The 22,945-nt window shown below is 38.2% G+C and overlaps 1 protein-coding gene across 3 annotated transcripts in view; it reads left to right on the top strand.

The window, feature by feature from the left end:
• Positions 1–12,790, top strand: part of LOC126175280 (microtubule-associated protein futsch-like) — a 30,855-nt gene extending 18,065 nt beyond the window's left edge. For all 3 annotated transcript variants that reach the window (XM_049921939.1, XM_049921942.1, XM_049921941.1), the window contains one exon: positions 9,403–12,790. In XM_049921939.1, the coding sequence (XP_049777896.1) occupies positions 9,403–11,145 (1,743 nt within the window). In that variant the 3' untranslated portion in view covers positions 11,146–12,790. The remainder of the gene's footprint in view (positions 1–9,402) is intronic.
• The last annotated feature ends 10,155 nt before the right edge of the window (positions 12,791–22,945 follow it).

The raw sequence follows: 22,945 nt of genomic DNA, 5'->3' as shown, positions 1-22,945 counted from the left end.
TTCTGGACAATTCGAGTGAATGATTTGGCCACCCAGATTGCCCGACATGAACCCCACTGAACATTTATGGAACATAATCAAGAGGTCAGTTCATGCATAAAATCCTGCACTGGCAACATTTTTGCAATTATGGATGGCCAGAGAGGCAGCATGGCTCAATATTTCTGCAGGGGGACTTTCAGCAAGTTGTTGAGTTGCTACATTGTACTGAGCAAACGGAGGTCCGACACAATCCCATGACCTTTGTTACCCCAGTGTATTTCACAATTTGTAAAAATTTTCCTGGGTCAAGAGTAATCAGTTTTTTGTTTCTCCTGTAAAATTTTGTTTTTTCGACATAGTAAAACTTTAAACGATGTTCCTCAGATGTTTTGACAACTCTTCAAAACTTCTCTAGTGAGAGGACCCACAGGTCCTGATAGTAGTGCTTGTGAGGTGCAACAAGATTTTTTTTAATTTTTTTTTTTTAACTAAAGACATACTAAATTGGTCAGAGCAAGATTTTTTATTGACTTTTCCCCTCCACTTTAGTTTTGGCCAGTCTTTCTCCAACATATATTCACTTAGCCCAAACTACATGTATTGTGATACTGCTTAATGTTGTCAGTGATGTAATTTCATAACTGCCCTGGGCCAGGAAACCAAACTTCATTGTAAGAGTTGCATCACATAGCTCCGATGTTGGATTGTTGCCAACACAGAAATTGTAAAGTTACTGTTGCTTTCTGAAGTAGTGCCAGTAATTTGTGTATTATATATGTGCTGGGTAACATGTTTATAAATAACACAAAAATGTTTGTACGGTCTGATGTTGTATGTAAGTTATTGAAATTTAGAATGTAGCAAAGGTGCACTAAAGATAAATTTAACTTGCTGTGGTAGTTCATTTCATCATGTATTTGTAAGCTACTGTGTAGGGTAGGTACAAGTTCAATAGTGGTTATTGAAGAAAGATACCCCACTTAATTTCAGAAAACTGCATCAACTAGTTTGTACCTACCCAAATCAAGCACTATCACTTCCCACCATCTCAGCATTACCAATAACTAATTCTTCACCCTCTCTAGACAGTCCAAAGTGCTGCTCAGTCAGTACCACAAAGGAGGTCATCTTCAGCCCCATCAAGACTATTGGAAATTCCAGTTTCTTCTTCCTCTCCCCCCCCCCCCCCCCGCCCCTCCCTCTCCCCGTGACTAGTTCTTCCGATCTTGACCACCAAGCAGCAAACTTCAGTGGTACACACACTGCAATAGTCTCCTGCCATGAGTTGTTTTGTTTATCATGTGCAGTGTGGTTATAATTATTAAAGTGCAGCTACTTACACAGGTCCAGTATGGGTTGGAATTAAATGTGAAACCAGTTTCCACTGTTGTATTTTTTGCCACGAGTGTAAATGTGGTGCTGTGAATGGAAGAAAGTCAAATAGAAATGTTCCCATGTGTAATCTATTAGGAACGGGATGTGGGGAAAAAAAGTCAGACAAGTGAGAAAGGCATAGTGTTGATTTCATTATTAAATGCTTCTTACACAGTTTGTTCAGAATCAGCGCCGGAGATGTCGATGAGATGCTGCATCTGTAAAATGATGTGATCAAAAGTTTCTCATAACAGTTCCAGTGGAATAGGAGCAACATGTTTCCTTCAGATCAGGTGGAGACTGAAAGTGTCCCTGGTAAACACATTCTTTTATATATCCCCACAGCCAAAAGACGCATGGATTGATATCAGGTGATCTTGAAGGCCCTGCATCTGGGAAACCTCTGGAGGCAACACATTTATGGAAGGTTGCATGAACACTTTTGCAGTCAGCCACTTTGAATGCAATGTTCTATTTAAATTGCCATATATCAAGCTGCATTCAGTTTAAAAATATAAAAAATAACACTTACCGAGACTGTCATAATTCTTTACTTTAAACAATAGAAAATCCAGGATTATGAAAAGGATAGATTGCTACTCACCATGTAGCAGAGTTGCTGATAGGCACGACAGAAAGACTGTTAAACAAGTAAGCTTTCAGCCAGAAACGACTTTATCAGAATTACACACACTATTTGTCTGTCTATTATTGACAAAAGCTAAAGTTGTTGACGAAACCTACAATTGTGGGATTCTTTTTGTTGTGCCTATGTGCAACTTAATATTGTTTCAGTATAATTAACACTACACTCAATTTAAAGAAAGCTCAATAATATACATAAATCTATACAAATTTCTTCTGAGAACAAGAAAAATGAAATTTTTAATATCATTTACAGATATAGTAATTATAATAATTGTACATTATTTTCTGCCCGATGTATGCCATTCTGTATCGCCTGAAAGTGAAATATTCAATTTAGAGATCCCACTTTTGGCATATGCTGTGCTTGAGGCACATTGTGAAATGGATGTGGTAGCAGCTGTAGTATGTCTGGTGTGACCATTTCACACTGTTATCACTTTCAATCAATGTACCAGCAAGAACATCATTGTCACTTTCTGAACTGCTGCTACTTTCACTAAAGTATTATCATTAACATTTTCCAATAACTCAAGAATTTTTTTGTCGGACACATTATTATATAAAAAAAATTGGAAACTGCGAACATAAAAAAATAGGCACAGAAACAGTATTAAATAACAAAATGTAAAAAACTATTACAAAGCACAGCACCGTGTCAGCGAATGAACAACAGAGTAGCAGAGTTATCAGTCATCGGTATTTCATTGCAGCAACGGTCAGAAGTCATAACTATTTACGTATGCATAAATCAAAGTGTTAAGCATCAATATTGAGCATGCTAACTACATCTAGAGGCAAATTTTATAAGCTGAATGATAGAGTGCTGATTCATTGGTACAATGTTTACTAACAGTAGGGGCTAATTAGTTACCACCCACCATAACTGTAATTTTTATTTATGCGTACGTGAATACCAGCTGGGAAGCTTTCTCCCTTGGCGACAGTTTTCTGATTAAAAACCACTAACAATTGCTATTTTTGTCCCGTTCAAAATAGGATCACCTAATGCTGATGAGGTATCAAACTGTTTTCATAAGCATGAGACAGTTAATGTGCCATTGTAGTTCTGCGACATACAGAAAAAAAATTTCATTGCTTAAATTGCCGAACCCACCCATGTATAACTTCAAATTCCATTGGCAAAATGCTGCTTTATGTACTATTTTGCAACCTTCAGTTTGAATCGTATCTGTTGTAACAGCATATTCATATTTCTTGTTTTGAACTACAAAATCGAGCAAGTCTTTTCCCAGGTCAGGATATTTGCACTTTTCCCATCAAATTGAACACTTGACTTTTTGAAAAGAGTTTCTCTTCAGTTGCACACCACCAATAATTATTATCCGCAAACCCACCATCCCCACACCCTCTACCGAACAGTTTCCCTCGTCCTCTGACCTGTCACCCAGTCCCGATTCACAGTTCTCCATCACTCGTGTGCTTTCTTAGCTCATCAAAGGATTTCTTCTGAAAGTTGGCATAGTTGCCATTCTCTTTTATGTGTGCCTGTCAACAACTCGACACTTCTGCTGTTTGGTGAACTGTGTCCTTTACCCAGTTTATATAAAGCATGTTATCTATTTATCCACAAGGGACACTGCACCTCACCAGCTCTGATATCTGTGTGTCACATTTCAAGCCAATGCACCTGCCACGCCTCCCTCCTGCTTCGTGCCTCTTACCCCATCTACCCACACCATCAGACACAACCCCCATCCTAGTCCACCTACCAGAACTGTAATCCCAGCATTCTCTCTCCATCCAGTACAGTGTAGGTGCATGTGGGGAGGGGGAGGGGTGCACTCGTGTGCTCTCTTAGCTCATCAGAGGATTTCTTCTGTAAGTTGGCATAATTTCCATTCTGTTTTGTGTGCTGTCAACAACTCAACACTTCTGCTGTTTGGTGAACCGCCTCCTTTACTCAGTTTATTTAAAGCATGTTATCTATTTATCCACAAGGGACACTAATTAATTAATAATAAATGAAGCTAACAGTTACCACTAACTATAACTAGTGTGTTTTTGGTTTTGGGCAGATCATAGAAGTGCATTGAAGTTATTACTGATTTTGTTCTCATTTGAGACAAATGACATGTAGTAGTTTATCAAACAGTGTTTATTGTATGTGTATTTGTGTTCTTGCTATAGTGTTACAACATTTTTTTTCCTCCTTGTCAAGTTGATTTTATTATTCAGATAATAGGCAATCACCTGAAAGTTTATCACTCTCTTGCAATATATGGTTAGCTTTAAGAAATGGTCCTCATTTGGAATTCTGCATCTTGGTTGGTTAACACCAGCAGTACTCTTCTGAATCCAATCTATATAAATAAAAAAAACAATTGCTGCATGTATGAAAGATCATCACTTGAGGATGGCTTGACAGATTTGTGTGTGTTCTTAAATGTCAGGACAATGTTTTAATGAAAGAAAAGTGATGTTCAGTTGGACAGTTCTGCTGTCACATGTTTTCATAACAACAAAATTCTGCATTGACTTGATATTTTGTGAACAAGAATACCGTTGAAAGTAATATTGCAATGTGTTATTGGTGGTGATCATATCTTTGGTATGTGGCAAAGATTGACTTGAGATCAGTTCATGATAATTTGGTGTTGTGCAAACATTTAATTGATTTCAGTTCCTGGTTTGTTTCTTTGGAAAAAATGCCACCAGTGGTGCATCAAAATATCAAGTGCTGTATGTGAATGATCGAATCAGTGAGACCGATGAAGAGTGTAGACAGCATTTGGGGGCAAACCGAATAGGAATTTCTCAAGCACAATCCATTATGACATATACAATAGAGTTTGTTAGAGCTGACACACAAAATAATTTGGAACATTGTTGCACAGTAATCTGGGCCTATTTGGAGATCCAGTGATTCTGCTGGCCCAAGGTTTTCGCCAAACACTGCCAGTCATTCCAAGATCAACAGCTGTTGATGAAATAAATGCTTGCTTGAAGTCATTGACTTTGTAGATATATATGTAAAAACTCTCCAAGGTAACAACAAATACGCAAGTCGCATAAGTGTTTTCCAAGCAGTTATTAGACATTGGCTGTGGAAAAATTCTGGTCGATGTTTCCATTGGCCACATTTTGTTTCCACGACATTGAAAGAAGAATGTTCCTAAATATTGCTACAAAATCCCTGTTTGGTTGAGTGAACGAGCCATTTTGGCAGCAAAAAATAAGGACGTAGACAATTTGATCGTAGAAATTCAGAGCTAAATTGGTGGCCATTGCATTCATTTAATTCAATCCATCCCAGATGAAATCATCAGTTACCCAATTGAATTTGCCAGGAATGCCACCACATACAATAATTTGCAGTTCATGGTCAGCTTAGTAATAATAGCGTTATGCAGTCTGAACCAACTGCAATTATACAATGGAACAAGACTCTCTGTTAAGAAGCTGATTAACTAACGTGATAAAAAGTAAACGATAATCATATGAAAGTTCAAAGGCAAAGGTCTTCTAATTCCATGAATCTTGCCTTGTTTTCGCAATTACGATTAATAAATCACGAGGCCAGTCGTTGGAAGTGCGTTATTATTAGTTTTCTTTCTGGACAGAAAGACAAAAAATATCGTTCATCACAATGAATTCCTATTTATTTCATTTCAGTGAATTCATGATCATACTGAAAGTGTTTTCTTTCAATTCTACAAATTCAATGAAGGATTCCATTGGATGAATTCCTTCTTGCGTGACTGACTGGAAACAATGCACAGCCGAAACCATTGGGGATACAGAAATGCTAGTGAGTAAACACTTCCTATTCTTGTCCCAAGAGTGTGCAGCTCTACTATATGGTTAAATATTACGGAGGTAAAATAGTCCCCATTCGGATCCGTGAGGAGGGGGGGGGGGGGGGGGTGCTACTCAGAAGGACGGTGTTATCAGGAGAAACAAAAGTGGTGGTCTACAATTTGGAGTGTGGTCAGATCCCTTAATCATACAAATAGGTTAGAAAATTTAAAAATGGGAGTTGATAGATTAAAGTTAGAGTGGGAATTAGTGAAGTTCAGTGGCAGGAGGAACAGGACTTCTGGTCAGGTGAACACAGGGTTATAAATACAAAATCAAATGGGTAATGCAGGAGTAGGTTTAATAATAAAAAATAAACACAGATAAGCTACTATGAACAGTGTAGTGAACACATTATTGTTGCCAAGATTGACACAAAGCCCACATCCACTACAGTAGTACAAGGTTGAATACATGGAAGAGACACGGGGACACCAGAAGGCTTCAGATTGATTAAATAATGGTAAGACAGATTTCAGAACCAGACGGGGAGATGTGGACTCTGACAACAATTTATTGGTTATGATTTGCAGATTGAAACTGAAGAAACTGCAAAAAGGTAGGAATTTAAGGAGATGGGACCTGGATAAAAAGAAAGAACCAGAGGTTGTACAGTTTCAGAGGGAGCATTAGGGAACGATTGACGGGAACAGGAGAAACGAATACAGTAGAAGTAGTGTGGGTAGCTTTGTGGACAGATGAAATAGTGAAGGCAGCAGATGATCCGTTAGGTAAAAAGACGAGGGCTGGTAGGAATCCTTGGCTAACACAAAAGAAACTGAATTTGATGGATGAAAGGAGAAAATAAAAAAAAATTCAATAAATGAAGCAGGTGAAAGGGGAATACAAACGTCTAAAAAATGAGATCAACAGGAGTGCAAAATGGCTAAGCCAGAATGGCTAGAGGACAAATGTAAGGATGGAGAAGCATAAGTCACTAGGGGTAAGGTAGGTGCTGCCTGCAAGAAAATTAGAGATACCTTTGGAGAAAAGGGACCCACCTTTATGAATAGCAAGAGCTTAGATGGAAAATCGGTCCTGAGCAAACAAGGGAAAGCAGTAAGGTGGAAACAGTACTTAAATGGTCTATACAAGGGAAATGTACTTCAGGGTAACATTATCGAAATGGAAGGGAATAAAGACAGAGACAATATGGGAGATATGATACTGCCTGAAGAATTTGACAAAATACTGAAAGACTTAAGTCAAAACAAGGCCCCAGGAGTAGACAACCTTCCCTTAGAGCTACTGCTTGCCTTGGGAGAGCCAGCCATGACAAAAGTCTTCCATCTGGTGATCAAGGGTATGAAACAGGCGAAATACCCTCAGACTTCAAGAAGAATATAATAATTTCAGTTCCAAAGAACGCAGACGCTGGCAAGATGAAAATTACCGAACTATCAGTTAAATAAATCATGGTTGCAAAATACTAACATAGATTCTTTACGTACAAATGGTGTGAAACTGGTAGAAGCTGATCATGGAGACGAACATTTGGATTCTGTAGGAACACACGAGGCAGTATTGACCCTACGAATTATCTTAGAAGATAGGCTAAGGAAAGTCAAACCTACTTTTATAGCAGTTGTCGACTTGGAAAAGGCTTTTGACAATGTCGACTGGAATGCCGTCTTTCAAATTCTAAAGGTGGCAGTGGTAAAATACGGGGAGTGAAGGACTATTTACAATTTGAACAGAAACCAAATGACAGTTTTAAGTCAGGGGAGGGGGGGGGGGGGTTGTAATCTATATCTCCAATGTTATAGAGTCTGTATATTGAGGAAGCAGTAAAGGAAACGGAAGAAAACTGTGGAGTAGAAATTAAAATTCAGAGAGAAGAAATAAAACCTCTGAGGTTTGCCAGTGACATTTTAATTCTGTCAGATGGCAAAGAATTTAGAAGAGCAGTTGAAAGGAACGGACAGTATCTTAAAAAGAGAATACAAGATGAACATCAAAAGCAAAACAAGGGTAATGGAATGTAGTCGAATTAAATCAGGTGATGCTGAGGGAATTAGATTAAGAAACGAGACACTTAAAGTAGTAAATGAGTTTTGCTATTTGGGAATCAAAATAACTGATGATGGTTGAAGGAGGGAGGATATGAAATGTGGACTGGCAATGTTAAAGAAAGCATTTCGGAAGAAGAGAAATTTGTTGACATCGAGTATAGATTTTAGGGTAGGAAGTGCTTTCTGACAGTATTTGTATGGAGTGTAGCAGTGTGTGGAAGTGAAACATGGATGATAAACAGTTAGGACAAGAAGAGAATAGAAGCTTTTGAAATGTGGTGCTACAACAGAATGCTCAAGATTAGATGGGCAGATCACATAACTAATGAGGAGAATTGGGGTAAGAAGAAACTGACTAGAAGAAGGGATCAGTTGGTAGGACTCTTTCTGAGGCATCGTGGGATCACCAGTTTAGTACTGCAGGGAAACGTGGGGGTAAAAACCGTAGATGGAGGCCAAGAGATGAATGCAGTAGTTGCTCAAAGATGAAGAGACTTGTGCAGGATAGAGAAGCGCGGTGAGCTGCATCGATCCAGTCTTTGCACCGAAGACAACAACAGTCATTTTTAATACAGAACAGGAAAGCTGTGTTTATGGCTAGCTTTATAAACCTAACTGTTAGTAGATTACAGCTGTATGAAAAACTATCAATAAAGCTACTATCCTAACAGATGTAGCAGCTGGAAAGGTCGTTTTCATACCCCACGTGCTAATTATTTCAAGAGCATGCATTCATTTTGAGCTTCTATTTCCATTCAAGGTTTCAATTGCAATAACAATAAATAAGGTCAGGGGGGAGGAATGGATATAAAGAAAAGGAAGGAGATTATGGAAAGAGTGAGAGGGCACAAGAGATGTACAGAGATTGGGAGGAAGACGATGGACAGAGATGAGGGCAGTAGATAGATAGATTTTTTTTTTATTTATTTTTTTTGGTGGGGGGGTGGAGATTAGGACATTTATCGATTTCCCATACGTATTTAGCAATTGTGAAGCATTGCCGTGTTCATTAGTTTATTCCGAATTTATGTAGGAATTCATGATCTTGACCATCGTAACAATAACCAGAGCTCTGTGTGAATCACCTTTAAGAAACATTGCGCTAGCTACTTACAGCGGCAACTGATTTCTGTAAACTGTACATAATGGACATTAGTTACAGTGAAATTAAATATTTTTAGCATACACTAATATTTCGATTCACTTGAACATGTACAACAAATAAACATTACTTTCCTACAGTCATATGTCAAAGTTGTTTGAATACACCACCTTTTTATGACTTTTTTTGTTTGTGGTGTCAAGTAACATTGCCATTTTCTATTATACATGATGGCCTGCACACACAAAACTTACAACATTGTGTTAAAATACTTGTTCTGTTTATTTGCATGTTGGAATTCTGACAGTATGTTTTTTGCACAGCGACTTGCTTGTAAATTAAGATTAAACTTCAACTTCTTCTTTTGGTTTATCTGTACATGTTAGCTGTATTATTGATATTTGACACTAATGTATACTCTTTTTCATGTTTATACAATTGTATATTTCTTTTTGTTTCTGTACATAGGGTAGGTCATTCCACAACCGACCTTACTCGACAGCCCGTGTACGCTCTCCATTGATACAGAAAAGACTACCACCACAGAGAAAACGCACAAGAAGAGACATGCACCCACCAGGGGACTCTGAAGCAGCTACAAAAAGCCGTGAACAATCAACAGATGCCATAAAAAATGAAAATGAGCCCAGCTCTGAAGGCCAGCATATGGAGGAAGATCATTCTTCAAATGCAGTTCAGGCCTCAGTTCCACAAACAAGGTCGAGCACCAAAGCCCAACAGAATAAATCTGATGAAAACATAGGTGCAAATAAAGGTGAAGCTGAGGATGGGAAGGGAATGAGTCAGTCCTCAACTCCACAAACACGATCTTCTGCCAAAGTCAGAAGTAAGTCAGAAGAGATGATAGTCCCAGACAAGAGTGAAAATGAGGATGGTGATAATAAAATAATCCGCACTACCAGAGGAAATAGTAAAGTAAGAAATGATGATAAAAGCAGTAGTACAGAAGCAGCCCATCTCACTGAAGAAAGAGTTACTGGTCATAACACCCGATCAGCTACAAAAGTGAAGCCTGATGTTAGTGATGAACCTGAACAGCAAGAAGAAGGAGGTAACATATCAAAGACAAGAAAGGTGAAGAAAGATACAAAAACTACAGTGCCAGACACGGAAGGTGACACAGAAAGCATGCATCGGCAGGAAACTGAGGTTCTTTCGTCGGTTGATACAGTAAAGAAAACATATACCCAGGAGCATTTGGAAGATTCTTGCCAGGTAAGTGAGGATTTGACCTCAGAGGCTGCTCTAGAAACAGATCAACAGGCAAAAGAAACTGTGAAGTCTGAAGAGTTAGTGATAAGAAATGATAAAGAGGCCTCAACAGTATTGCAAAATGTGAAGCATATTGTAGGTAATAAATCACCCAGATTAATATTGTCACAAATTGATAAGCATATAGAACCAAGCCCTGAAAAAGGAACAAATACATTTGCAGCATCCAGTGACATTGGTGAAATTAAGGATTCTCCAAGGCGTAGTTCAAGACGAGGTACAAGCAGAGTGAAAATTGATAAGGAAGAGATCCAGCTGCCGTGCAGAACACCACACAGAGATCATTCAAGAACACCAATTCATATTCAGCAACCAGAGCAAAGGGAGACAGGTGACAGCTTTGCAGCTTCGATAAGGTCAATTTCATGCCGTCGATCAATTCGGGACTCTCCCTATGTTTCAAAAATAAATGATTCTTTCCAGAAAGAGAGAATTACTAAGCAGCAGGTAACAGTTAAGAAAACTACTAAAGAATATTTATCAGAATGTAAACTTGATGTATCTACTGAGAAAAGTATTGATGTGACCACCGAATCAGATGAATCATCTGTATCAAGAGATAAAATAGGAAAAAGGAAGGCCTCTACTTTAGAAGCTGCAGAAAAAGACCAAGATCATAAAAAGAAATGTACTGTAAAATCTGAGCAAAGCTCATCAGTTATTTCTGCTGTTTCATCTCCATTGCAGTTGTTAACCCAAAAGCCAGAACCTGTGAGTAGCAGTACACCACTGAAGGTGGTGGAATGTTGTGAAACTGTGCATATGGAGCTCTCAGAAGAGAGTATCACTGATGAGAGTGTGGCATATGAAAAAGCACAAGATAATATTTCTGAGCAATCTCTGTCGTTTGAGAAGGGGGCACCTGTCCCAGAACCCGTTTGTGAGCCTGTGTCTCGTAAGTGGTGTTCTATTATGTGAATCGTGGTGTAAAAGTTATCAAGCAAGTGTAGGGAACTTTGATTGCCCTTTATTTCTATGTGATGCCCCTTGGCCTGTAGGGTTCAAACATAAGTTGAAAAGACTGTAGTGCATGACGGAAAACAATTTCTATGTAGACTGTAGTCATCCTTATTGTAAGAATGAAACAAATGGCCAAAGCTTGTAATGTTGAGTAGTTTTTGTAGGAAGAAAACTCCAAGTATATAAGACTAATATTGTAGAAAACCTTTACAACTTTTTATTGTCTTTATCTGTATTCATGTTTTTAAAAGAAAGACATTGGCAAATGTAAAAATCTTTTGTACATGGCTCTTTTTGGAGAATTCAACAAAATCAGTATTATTGGTACAAGTTATTGGTTTTCATAGTGGTCTTCCAATACTTGTAATAAGAGGCAGATTGCACTATGTCAGTACGAATTTTTGTAAACTGTTAGGTGTGTGTCACATTTTAAGCAATTTAATGCTGACAAAAAATAGTACAACTATCCGGTGAACAGTTTCTTCTTCTTCTTCTTCTTCTTCTTGTATTAGTACTTCAAAGGCTTGTTGATGGAAATGTGCAGTTCTTGTTCCAGGACTCGTTTCTCTTAGGCAACAGGTATATCTAATCACACGATTGTTCTTGAATCACTACTCCCAAGCTACATTTAATCAATGGTTGTTTCCTGAGTGAATTTTCTAGTGCAAAGTTTTGGTTTTGACTGAATTTTGTGGTATACTGGATTTTATTTATTTTTTTTTTAATTGATATGCATGTGTTGCTTGTCACTGGTGGTATTTCAATAACAGTCATCATTTAAAGTGTTTCGTACTTAAATGTTGAGCCTGTTTGTAATTGCTAACAGTCGCTGAAACACTTCAAGAATAAATTTGCTGTGATGCTGTCGTAGAATACTCCAACTCTGATTGGATCATTTGTATCTGTTGCTGCCTCATATCCTTGTACACTATGGTCAGTGTGTTCACAAAGTCATTTGGTTTAGTAGTATGCTAATTTAATATCACTTTTTAAATATTCTTTGCTTTCAATATGCTGTCAATTCTAAATACATCTAGTTTTCATGTCTATCTTTTGTTGTTTTCATAAAGAACTCAATGTTGCAGTAAATTCGTGCATATACAGATATGTGACTATTTAGTTGATAGAACATAATTCTGCAGTGATTTCTTTAACTTAAGTTTTTGTGTCCAGTAATTGTTGTTATAACCGTGACTCGGCTGTCTCTCAACCATTCATGAGAGGCATTGCCCCCTTGCACTCTCAAATTATGTGACATGATGATGCTGCTCCATTTATTGAAATACTCTGTATGCTCATTCCAGACATAGTGTGTTCATGGTAAATATCAGACAGTACAAAATTTCATCAAGTGGTGTTCATTCTTAATGTATATCTATTGCTTTTGTGTGTTTATATATGCTCACAATTTCATATGAACACATGATCATTGTCATATGTTGATTTTAAGATATGATATTGAATTTTATTATCTGTTGAAGTTATTTTTGACTGCCATTAAAATCTGTAATTCATAAAGTGTTTAATTTTCATTGTTTGATTTTTAATATCTGAGATTATGATGTATTAGAAATAGAGTCCAGTAATTATGTTTATAAAGTTGTAAAATAAACTTATTTTGCAGAGGTAATGCTAATTTTCCTTGTAATTCTCTCTCACCCACTCTTGCCAGAGCTAAGCATTAGCTGGGGGGGGGGGGGGGATGTTGATCTAAATTAAAGAGGATTGACCTTGAGGCATCCAGGAGCTATTTCACTCCTTAAGCTGAAGAAAACCTGATGGATACGTGTCAGTGAGGCAATACACTGATACGTTCTGCGTGAAAGACAGTTATCATTTTCAGGAGATAACAAAAATTTATATAGAAGTTTGGGAAATGAAAGTGCATTTCTAATAAAGCATGCTTCATGATACTTTAAGGAATGTAAACCTGATTCAGCAGCACCTTGACTCTTTTGGAATGAGCCAATAGACAGTCATAAATGAAGGGGTGGCCACAGCAAATAGCATACAAGTTATTTTTTAACATCAGGAAGTATTTTATTTATTTGTGTACATCTGTATTATCCGCTTCAAAATAGTTCCCATTAGAAATTATACACTTGTGTCAGTCCATTTTGCATTCCCCAAAACATTGCTGGAACTCAATCTTGGGGATAACTTTTAGCTCTTGGCAATGTATTTTTATTTCGTATATAAACCTTTAAGGTTTCCTTTATTTTTGGAAATTGAAGGAGGTCACATGGAGGCCAGGGGATTATTACATTATTGTTTTTGGCCAAATTTGCAAACAAGTTACAAAATGTGAGCATTAATTAATTGTTTTGCCACAAATATCTTTGTCTGCAAGCAACCCATAGTTGTCTGCACAACTGTTTTGGATGATAATGCAGAACAGTATCAAAAGTTCTGAATTTTGGTTGGCATTAATTGACAGAATTTAAGGATCATTATTTCCATCAAGCCACTGACTGCAAGCCAGTTTTGGAGTTCTTAATACCTTGGCCCATCAGGTATCTCCCAATTCTTGGGTCATAGGAAGCTAGAAGGTGAGTCACATATCGAGCCATTGAACTGTTTGGCCATGTGTGCTAACATGCACAAAATTTGTTTCATGTAACATATTTCGGCGCAGCAAAAGGAACTGTGAAATTATTAACAATGTTTGGGCACAATCAATCATTGTGTGAATGGTATGAAGGCTTTCACGACCGGATGACATATCTTCTGGTAAACCTTCCGGGATGTAAGGTCTTGGTCCATGAAACTCTTCAGCTCCTAACGTTTCGTCCACAGCTGCGCTGGACATCTTGAGAGGGGTGTTTCTCCTCCGGAGAAGATGTCCAGCGCAGCTGTGGACGAAACGTTAGGAGCTGAAGAGTTTCATGGACCACGACCTTACATCCCGGAAGGTTTACCAGAAGATATCGTGTGAATGATTAGTTCATCAATGAACAAAAATAATTTATTAGTTTCAAGTAGTTTATGTATCAGTAACATTCTGTAAATTAATACTTAGTTAAATTATGTACTGTGAATACTTCAATAATTTTCTAAACAAGGTACGTGCATACTTTCATGTTTATCTTTCAAGTTCAACACTAATATGCCATTGCAGGCTCTCACTATGCATTCCATTTCTTTTAGTTTTGCTTTAATAAAATCTCCCAGCATTTTATTTTTTTCTATTAAAAGTTACTGTCCTACATTATCTGTTCCATTTTGAACTTAAGTTACGAACAGTTTCAGCAAAGAATACCTATTATACATATACCAAGTGCGTCCTTTATTTAGCACTGACGGAAACTGTTTGATGGTGGTGTCGTCGTAATCAAGATCTGTTATATCATTTTCTGAATATATTTTAAAATCAAAGCCTTAGCCTGATGCTGGCTCACACAGTTTATAAAATTTTATCCTTAATCACGCCTCTTTGAGGGACAAAATTGTTTATAAGATATGTGCCCATTAAATTTCATTAATTATTCATCAATCATGACGTTCTCTTCCATTATATACACTATTTCAATAAAAAATTCAAGGTGTGAAGGAACAGGACTGTAGAGGTCTATGAAAGGCTGTAGATTTTGTGAAAATCACCCAGAACTGTGGGTCAGGGGAGACGTACTGCCCGGTATGTCTACGCCTTTTCCTAGCTCCCATCCTTTTCCTTCACCCTTCTGCCTGAAGGAGGAGCCACTGGCTCCGAAAGCTTGCCAATCACAACAGTCTGTTATGAGTGTGTTCTGCTTGGCGAGTAGATTCTTTATCCAGTTAAATAACAGATGTGACTAGGTAATTTATCGACCATGTCAGTCATATTGTTGTTTGTAAAATATAAAAACCTACTAATTGCACAGAGATTTTCAGGGCATAGTTTTCCTGAATATCGGTATTTCTGTGGTGCCTCTTTTAGACCAGTAAATTTGAATTTTTGTTTTTGCTACCTATTGTTATGCATAATGCAAAGTATTTTAAGTTCATTACAACTGACAGGGTCCATGTCCCATCAGTTTCTTTCTTCTATTTTCATTGTTAGTTGTGCTTACTGATTTGTTACTGCAACAACGTAATCCCAAAACACATTGTTGAAAATTACATAAAAAAGTTAACACTCTTGTGCTTCTACCTAATCCATTAAAAAGATGCTCTTATATGAGGCATCTGTGTATACTTCCAGATATTTGGGTTGTTTGGGGGAAGAGACGAAACAGTGAGGTCATCGGTCTCATTGGATTAGGGAAGGAAGTTGGCCATGCTCTTGCAGAGGAACTATCCCAGCATTTGCCTGGAGTGATTTAGGGAAATCACGGAAAACCTAAATCAGGATGGCCGGACGTGTGATTGAACCGTCGTCCTCCCGCATTTTTGGTTTGTTATTTATAATGTCTTTGTCACTGATTAATCTTCTTAGTTGTTTCCACACACGGCTCTCACTCATGGTTGTAGGCAAAGGACTTGACTATTATATGAAACAATCATTCTAATATGTCTTAGTTTCTTTTTTTTTTTTTTTCAATTTACTTTTTGTTGTTGTTGTTGTTGTTGTTGTGTGCATGCATGCTGTTCCTCACAAAAACCACCAGCTTCTACAGTCCACTAACCTGTGTGCATTTCAATTCACTTCTTTCTTCAGTGTTCGCTCCATTCAGGCTGCATTTTAAGAAGAATTTAGCACTAGGCAACTATATAAGCAATTATTTCTCCCCCTCCAGAAATAGCCTTTACAACTGCACAACACATGCTATGTAGTGCAACCATAAACAACCTTTAAATATGGCTGAGATCACTAACACAAGCTGGGAGCATCTACTTCCTGCATTTCTTTGTATATCATGCGAGGGGGGGGGGGGGGGGGCTAATGTGGAAGATGCTTTTGGATAAAATATGGTGCATCTTATGAAATCCACAGCAAAAGAACCGTACAGTGACCAGTGTTATAAAGTCTCTGAAGTCTGTTCACAAAACAATTAGCCTTTAAAAAAGAAGTTGCAGGTTACAAATGCTAAGTCCCTGACTTTTTCAAAATTCTTCATCCTCTATTCACACATTATGTTTTCTCTTGATTGTGCTACCATGAGAGCTTCCCTCAGACTACCATTCAGTGCCCATGTCGAAATGTAGATTTTTTTTTTTCCAGTGCTGGTTTTTAATTTTGGACCTAGTAAGACATTGAGCAAGTTCTGCGGAGTACTATGGCTGAGAAAGGACACACACAAAGCTTTTGGCACAAAATTCAGTGTACAGCCTCATTGTTATGGTGAAGAACAACAATCTGTCTTGCTATAACAGTGTCTGTCTTGGTGAATTGTCGTGTGCATCCATTTCTTAAAGCTCACATCAGGGCCAAACTGCATGCGAGCAGCATGATGTGCCGACCAGTACCGGCAGGCTTTGTCTGTCTCAGCTTTGCTCTGTACTTCTCGGAGGTACTTGGTACAGTGCAACACTTCATTTAGCATTGCATTGTGGTACTTTTCAGTTAAGCAGAATCGTGCTGTCAGTGTTGTTTACCTCTTTCTTTTTAAGTATAAAAGTAGTTTTCCAATTGCTGTTTGAACAAAAAGAAGCACTCTAGCAATCTGTCATCACAGACCTTTATGAATGGAAATGATAAAGAAGAAGGATAAGATCTCATGTGACATACAAATTTGTTATGGAATGACACTTCAATACCATGCAGAAAAAATTTAAATATGTAGTTGACAATGAAAGAGCAAAAGATTACAACAATCAACAGACAGGATTCATTGTTCCGTAATAAGAAAGTTCTTTGTGCTAAATTTTGAGGCATACAGCTAGTGATGAAATTGTTGGTACAAATAGCAAGTTTTCAGAAGTCACATTCATTATTCCACTGTCAGTTGCAACAGTTTTTGATGGAACTGAATGGAGAGTATGGAGATTATATATTACTGTGAAGTATGTTGATTAAGTCAAGAGGCGTGACTGGAACAATTTTTTGATTTAAAACCTGATATTAGTGATTTTATGAAGGAAAAAGGAGAGCAGGAATGAAAAGTGGAACTTCGGGAATCAATTACAGAATTCACATTTTCAGTGAGCTTGACTGCACACACTGTACACAGAAGACATTGCAAGGTGAAGAAAACAACTTATTTCTGATTAAGGGGGATTCATTTAAAAAGAAAATAACACTGTCAAAGTGGCAAATTCAGACAAAACACTTCAGTTCCACAATGGCCACTGGCTTTGAAGAATTCATTGTGGCCTGGAAAGAATTACAAGGATAGTTTTTTAAACATTTTGTGGACACCGCCAATCTTGCATCTGATTTCAAGGCCTTTTCAGTTGAGATGGAATAAATTGAGCTGCAATGGAAATAGTTTCCACATCTCCATAATGATGATTGAAATATTAACATGTATGTGAAAAGCTTTTCTTTATTATGAAACTAAAAATGAGCGTGAAAACTTGGAAAATTGTCTGCTTCTGTCAGTATGACAACAGTTCGTACCAGATAAAAATTATGTCTTCGACTCGCCAAACATAATTAAAAAATAATGAAAATTTGTTTTGTTTGTGGTATTTGTTGTTGAGAATTATGAAGTCAAGATTTATGCTCTGTGATTGCATTGTCATTTAATGCAGCTCTTTCACAGTTTTCTCCTCTTTGAGCTCAAACAACACGGCATGGCTGTGTGGGAAACATGCCGAATTCTTAACTGTCCTTGGCTTAAATAATGGCAGTGGCCCTTTGATCATGAGATACAAATACAAAATGCACAATTCTATAAACATGTTAAACAGCTGGTCATTACTTTGGCACTGGATCAAGATTCCTAATTTCCGAGTGTGAGTAAAAGATGGTTTATCAGTAAGTGCCCCCACATATAATACACACAATATGTAATTATGTGGACTGCTAGTTTTCCAAATAGGTCTCTCACATATTATCTAGAAATCATGATTATAATTTAACATACCCTTTTTTTATTTATTTTTCATTACAGCCATCTATGGGGGATGTTTCGCCAGTACTCCTTCATCCAATGGCTCACTCTAGCACATTATTCTGCCGAGAATACTCTGTTCTTCCTCGTTTCCTCCTCGAAGAAATCCTTCACCTCTGCGCAACCTTTTTCCTTAAGATCTGCCTGTTCACAATTTCTTCTGCCGTGATTTCGTATTTTTCTAGATCCCAGTGCACTACTTTCACCCATGGAACTTGTCTTCCTGTTCTCCTGGAAGAGAAGAATCTTGTTGGTGAGCCTCTCTGATTCCATTCTTTTAATATGTCTTCTTTTCTTCATTGTAGTGGTGATATTTTCAAATCGTTGATAAAGTTCTTGATTTGATCTTAGACCGAACATAAATTCATTAGATATTTTTCTGGGCCCAAGAATCTTACTTTTCCAAGTCTGAAAGTCCCTTCCTGGCTTTTGTCTCCAATGCATATAAACATTCATGTTTGACAACTGTGCTATAGTGTTGGAATTTGGCCTGGTTTGAGAGTGATTTACATTTGTATGTGTTCTGACTCAATCTGAATGCTATTTCCATTTTTCTTGCCCATTCTTAAATTGCTGCCTTTTCATTGTTGTTCAGAGTCAAAATCTCTCCTAGGTACTTGAACTTCTGAACTCTTTTGATGTCGCCATACTTGGTCCTCATTGTCCAGACTGGATCAGTGGCATTTATGTTCATATATTGTGTCTTCTCAAAAGATATTTGCATTTCTGCTTTCACAGCTGTTTCCTTGAGGACTTCACTCTATTCAGTTGAAATTTGCAGATTCTCTGCAAAAAACACTATATCATCTGCAAACACAAGGCATTCAAATGTAAGCCCAGACTGTTCGCGGCCTAGCCTGATTCCATTTGGAAAGTTGAACTAACTCATTTCTTTTTTCCATTCCCTGATAACTATTTCCAAAACACAGTTGAACAAGATTGGAGAGAGACTGTCTCCATATCTCAAACCTGTTTTGATTTCAAAGGTATCGGACAGTTCTCCTAAAAATGTAATTTGTGATCGGGTATTTGTTAGTGTTTGCTGAGTAAGCCTTGTTGTCCTATCATCTGTTCCAAATTCTTTCAGCACTTCCATTAACGTGTGTCTATCTACAGAGCTGTACGTCTTTTTAAAGTCCACAAATGTCATGATCACTTTCTTATCAGCTGCTAGTGTCTTTGTTTTGATTAAGGTTTTTATGGTAAAGATCTGCTCTGCACATGATCTTCCTGTCCTAAAGCCGGCTTGATATTCACGTAGTTGTTGATCTATGTGTTGTTCTATTCTATGTTTGAGAGCAATGGCAAGGATCTTGTAGAAGTGATATTCCTCTGTAAGTATTGACATTGGATTTGTCTCCTTTCTTGTGCAATGGATGGATGAGAGCATCTCTCCAGTCTTCTGGGATCTCTCCCATGAGCCAGATTTTTTTGAAAAAATCTTTCAAGTCATTCCAGGAAATTGTCTCCTGTGTACTTCAAAAGTTCTGCAACAGTTGGATCTTTGCCAGACACTTTGTTGTTTTTCAAGCCCCCTGATGATCCCTCATACTTCCTTTTTATCTGGTGGGTTGTAGTCAGGAAGTTTGTTTTGTGATTTCTGGAAGGTTAATTTTTCTGGTGGTGGGTCACAGTTGAGCAGCTCTTTGAAGTATCTAGCCAAGAGTTCACAATTATGTTTGTTGTTCATAACCAGTTTGTCCTGATCATTTTTTAAACAGATGTTGGGTGGTGAGTAACCCCTAAGTTTTGATTTAAATGCCAGATAGAAGCTTCTGGTGGTGTTCTTCTGGAAATTCTCTTCTAGCTCCTTTAATTGATCTCTTTCAAACCTTTTTTTGGTGATCCTAAATATTTTTGCTGTCGTCCTACTTTGGGTTCTAAATTCTTTGAAGTTCTGTGAGATAGAATTCCACTTGTTCCAAGCTTCAGAACATTTCCATTAGGCATCTTCACATTCATCATCCCTCCATGGATGTTTCTTTTTCTTAGCAAGGAAAATTGTTTGTTTCGCTGCTTCCTGAATCTTTTGAGCCATTTTGTCCCACTCGTTGGAGCTTAACGTGGCAAGTTCATGGTGATACCTCATAACTATTTTTTCACTGGTTTTCCGTTCTTCAATTCTGTATTCTGAGGATTTTCCTTCTCCGATTGCCAGGTATTGGTTTCACTTTGACCCTTGTCAGATAATGGTCGGAATCAAAATTCTTTCTGCACTTTGACATTCATTATTTCCTTCAGGCTGGTGGTCGCTACGTGATCAACCTGAAATTCTCCTAACATGGAATTGGCAGAAACTGGCTTTTCAAGTTAAAAATATAAAACATGATAGTTTCCACTTATGACTGTCACGTTTTTGACATCCATAAGTGGAAACAACCATGTTTAATGACTGCATGAAGGCTGTAGACCCAACCCGCATTAAATTAGAAGCTACAAGCTAGCATAGAACTTTTTTTTATGAAGGCATAGTTGTAATAATAGAACATTGTTTTAAATTTTTAGTACCACCTACAGATGAGGCTATTAACCTAACAATGGTTTTATATACCTAAAAACAAAGATGATGTGACTTACCAAATGAAAGTGCTGGCAGGTCGACAGACACACATATGTGTGGATGGATATGTGTATGTGTGCGAGTGTATACCTGTCCTTTTTTCCCCTAAGGTAAGTCTTTCCGCTCCCGGGACTGGAATGACTCCATACCCTCTCCCTTAAAACCCACATCCTTTCGTCTTTCCCTCTCCTTCCCTCTTTCCTGATGAGGCAACAGTTTGTTGCGAAAGCTTGAATTTTGTGTGTATGTGTATGTTTGTGTTCGTTTGTGTGTCTGTCGACCTGCCAGCACTTTCATTTGGTAAGTCACATCATCTTTGTTTTTAGGTATATTTTTCCTTCGTGGAATGTTTCCTTCTATTATAACAATGGTTTTAACAATAAATAGTTCTTAAAAGTGGCTGGTCGTTGAAATGGTTTTCCAGGAATCAAATGCTGCACTGTGCAGACTGGATCAATAAACTACTATAGCTGTCATGGACAGATTCTCAATGCTGACATCTTAAAAGGCTCCATCTTGGTCCCTAACAGTTGCTTTACACCTTACTGTTTGGGGGAAATACTAAGACTAAAGTTGCCTCTGAGATGCCAATTACCTCTGCAATATGAGTGATCTAGTGATAGGATTCCCACAGGTTGACAATGTTGGCCTTAGGTATCTCTAAAGAAACATTTAAAAATGTAAGGCTGTGCTCTTAATTCCTTCCATCTTAACATGGTATGTTTCGACAACTAATATCGCTCTCAAAGTCCTGACTCATGGTCGTCCAGCCCAAACCGCTAAGGATAAAAACTTAAGATTTGGAGAGGTGGTTGATCTTACACTGAAGAATGTTTAAGAAGGGAGTATTCAGAATTCCACTTTTAAGAGGAGTGAAATAGGGAATGATAGGTTTCTTGAAAATATGTCACTATTAAGATTGTTTTGAAGCTAAAACTACAAAGACTGGTATTTGCTTTCTCATTCTGCAATAAAAAAAATATGCATTTCAACATTTTTGGAAATTCAATCACTAAGGGGGTAAAATAATGGCTGAAAGTTTGTTTTTTAATAAATCTTCACTGAAGAACAACTAAAGCATTTTTAGAGGTACACTATTCGATCAAAAGTATCTGGACATGTGGCTGAAAATGAATACATGTTCATGGCGCCCTCCATTGGTAATACTGGAATTCAATATACCGACGACAGCTTCCACTCTCGCAGGCATACATTCAATCGGGTGCTGGAAGGTTTCTTGGGGAATGGCAGCCCATTCTTCACGGAGTGCTATGCTGAGGAGAGGTATCGATGTCAGTCAGTGAGGCCTGGCACGAAGTCGGCATTCCAAAAGATCCCAAAGGTGTTCTATAGGATTCAGGTCAGGACTGTGCAGGCCACTCCATTACAGGGATGTTGACACGTAACCACTCCACCACAGGCCATGCATTATGAACAGGTGCTCGATCATGTTGAAAGATGCAGTTGCCATCCCTGAATTGCTCTTCAACAGTGGGAAGCAAGAAGGCACTTAAAACATCAATGCAGGCCTCTGCTGTGATAGTGCCATGCAAAACAAGGGGTGCAAGCCCCCTTCATGAAAAACACAACCACACCACTGCCTCCGAATTTTACTGTTGGCACAACACACGCTGGCAGATGATGTTCACAGGGCACTTTCACCATACCCACAACCTGCCATCAGATTGTCACATTTTGTACCACGATTCATCACTCCACACAACATTTTTCCACTGTTCAAGCTCCTTACACCAAGCGAGGTGTCGTTTGGCATTTACCGACATGATGTGTTGCTTATGAGCAGCCGCTTGACCATGAAATCCAAGTTTTCTCACCTCCCGCCTAACTGTCAAAAACTTGCAGTGAATCCTGATTGCAGTTTGGAATTCCTGTGTATTGGTCTGCCTATTACACATTACGACCCTCTTCCACTGTCAGTGGTCTCTGTCAGTCACAGATGAGGACAGCCTGTACGCTTTTGTGTTGTACGTGTCCCTTCACCTTTCCACTCCGCTGTCACATCAGAAACAGTGGACCTAGGGATGTTTTGGAGTGTGGAAGTCTTGCGTACAGATGTATGACACAAGTGACACCCTATCACCTGATCACGTTCGAAGTCTGCGAGTTCTGCGGGGTGCCCCATTTTGCTCTCTCAAGATGTCTAATGACTACTGAGGTTGCTGATATGGAGTACTTGGCAGTAGGTGGCAGCGCAATGCGCCTG

The sequence above is a fragment of the Schistocerca cancellata genome, chromosome 3, assembly GCF_023864275.1.
Source record: "Schistocerca cancellata isolate TAMUIC-IGC-003103 chromosome 3, iqSchCanc2.1, whole genome shotgun sequence".
Lineage (NCBI taxonomy): Eukaryota > Metazoa > Arthropoda > Insecta > Orthoptera > Acrididae > Schistocerca > Schistocerca cancellata.
The sequence above is the reverse complement of the archived record's forward strand: the minus strand, read 5'-3'. Positions and strand labels throughout refer to the sequence as shown.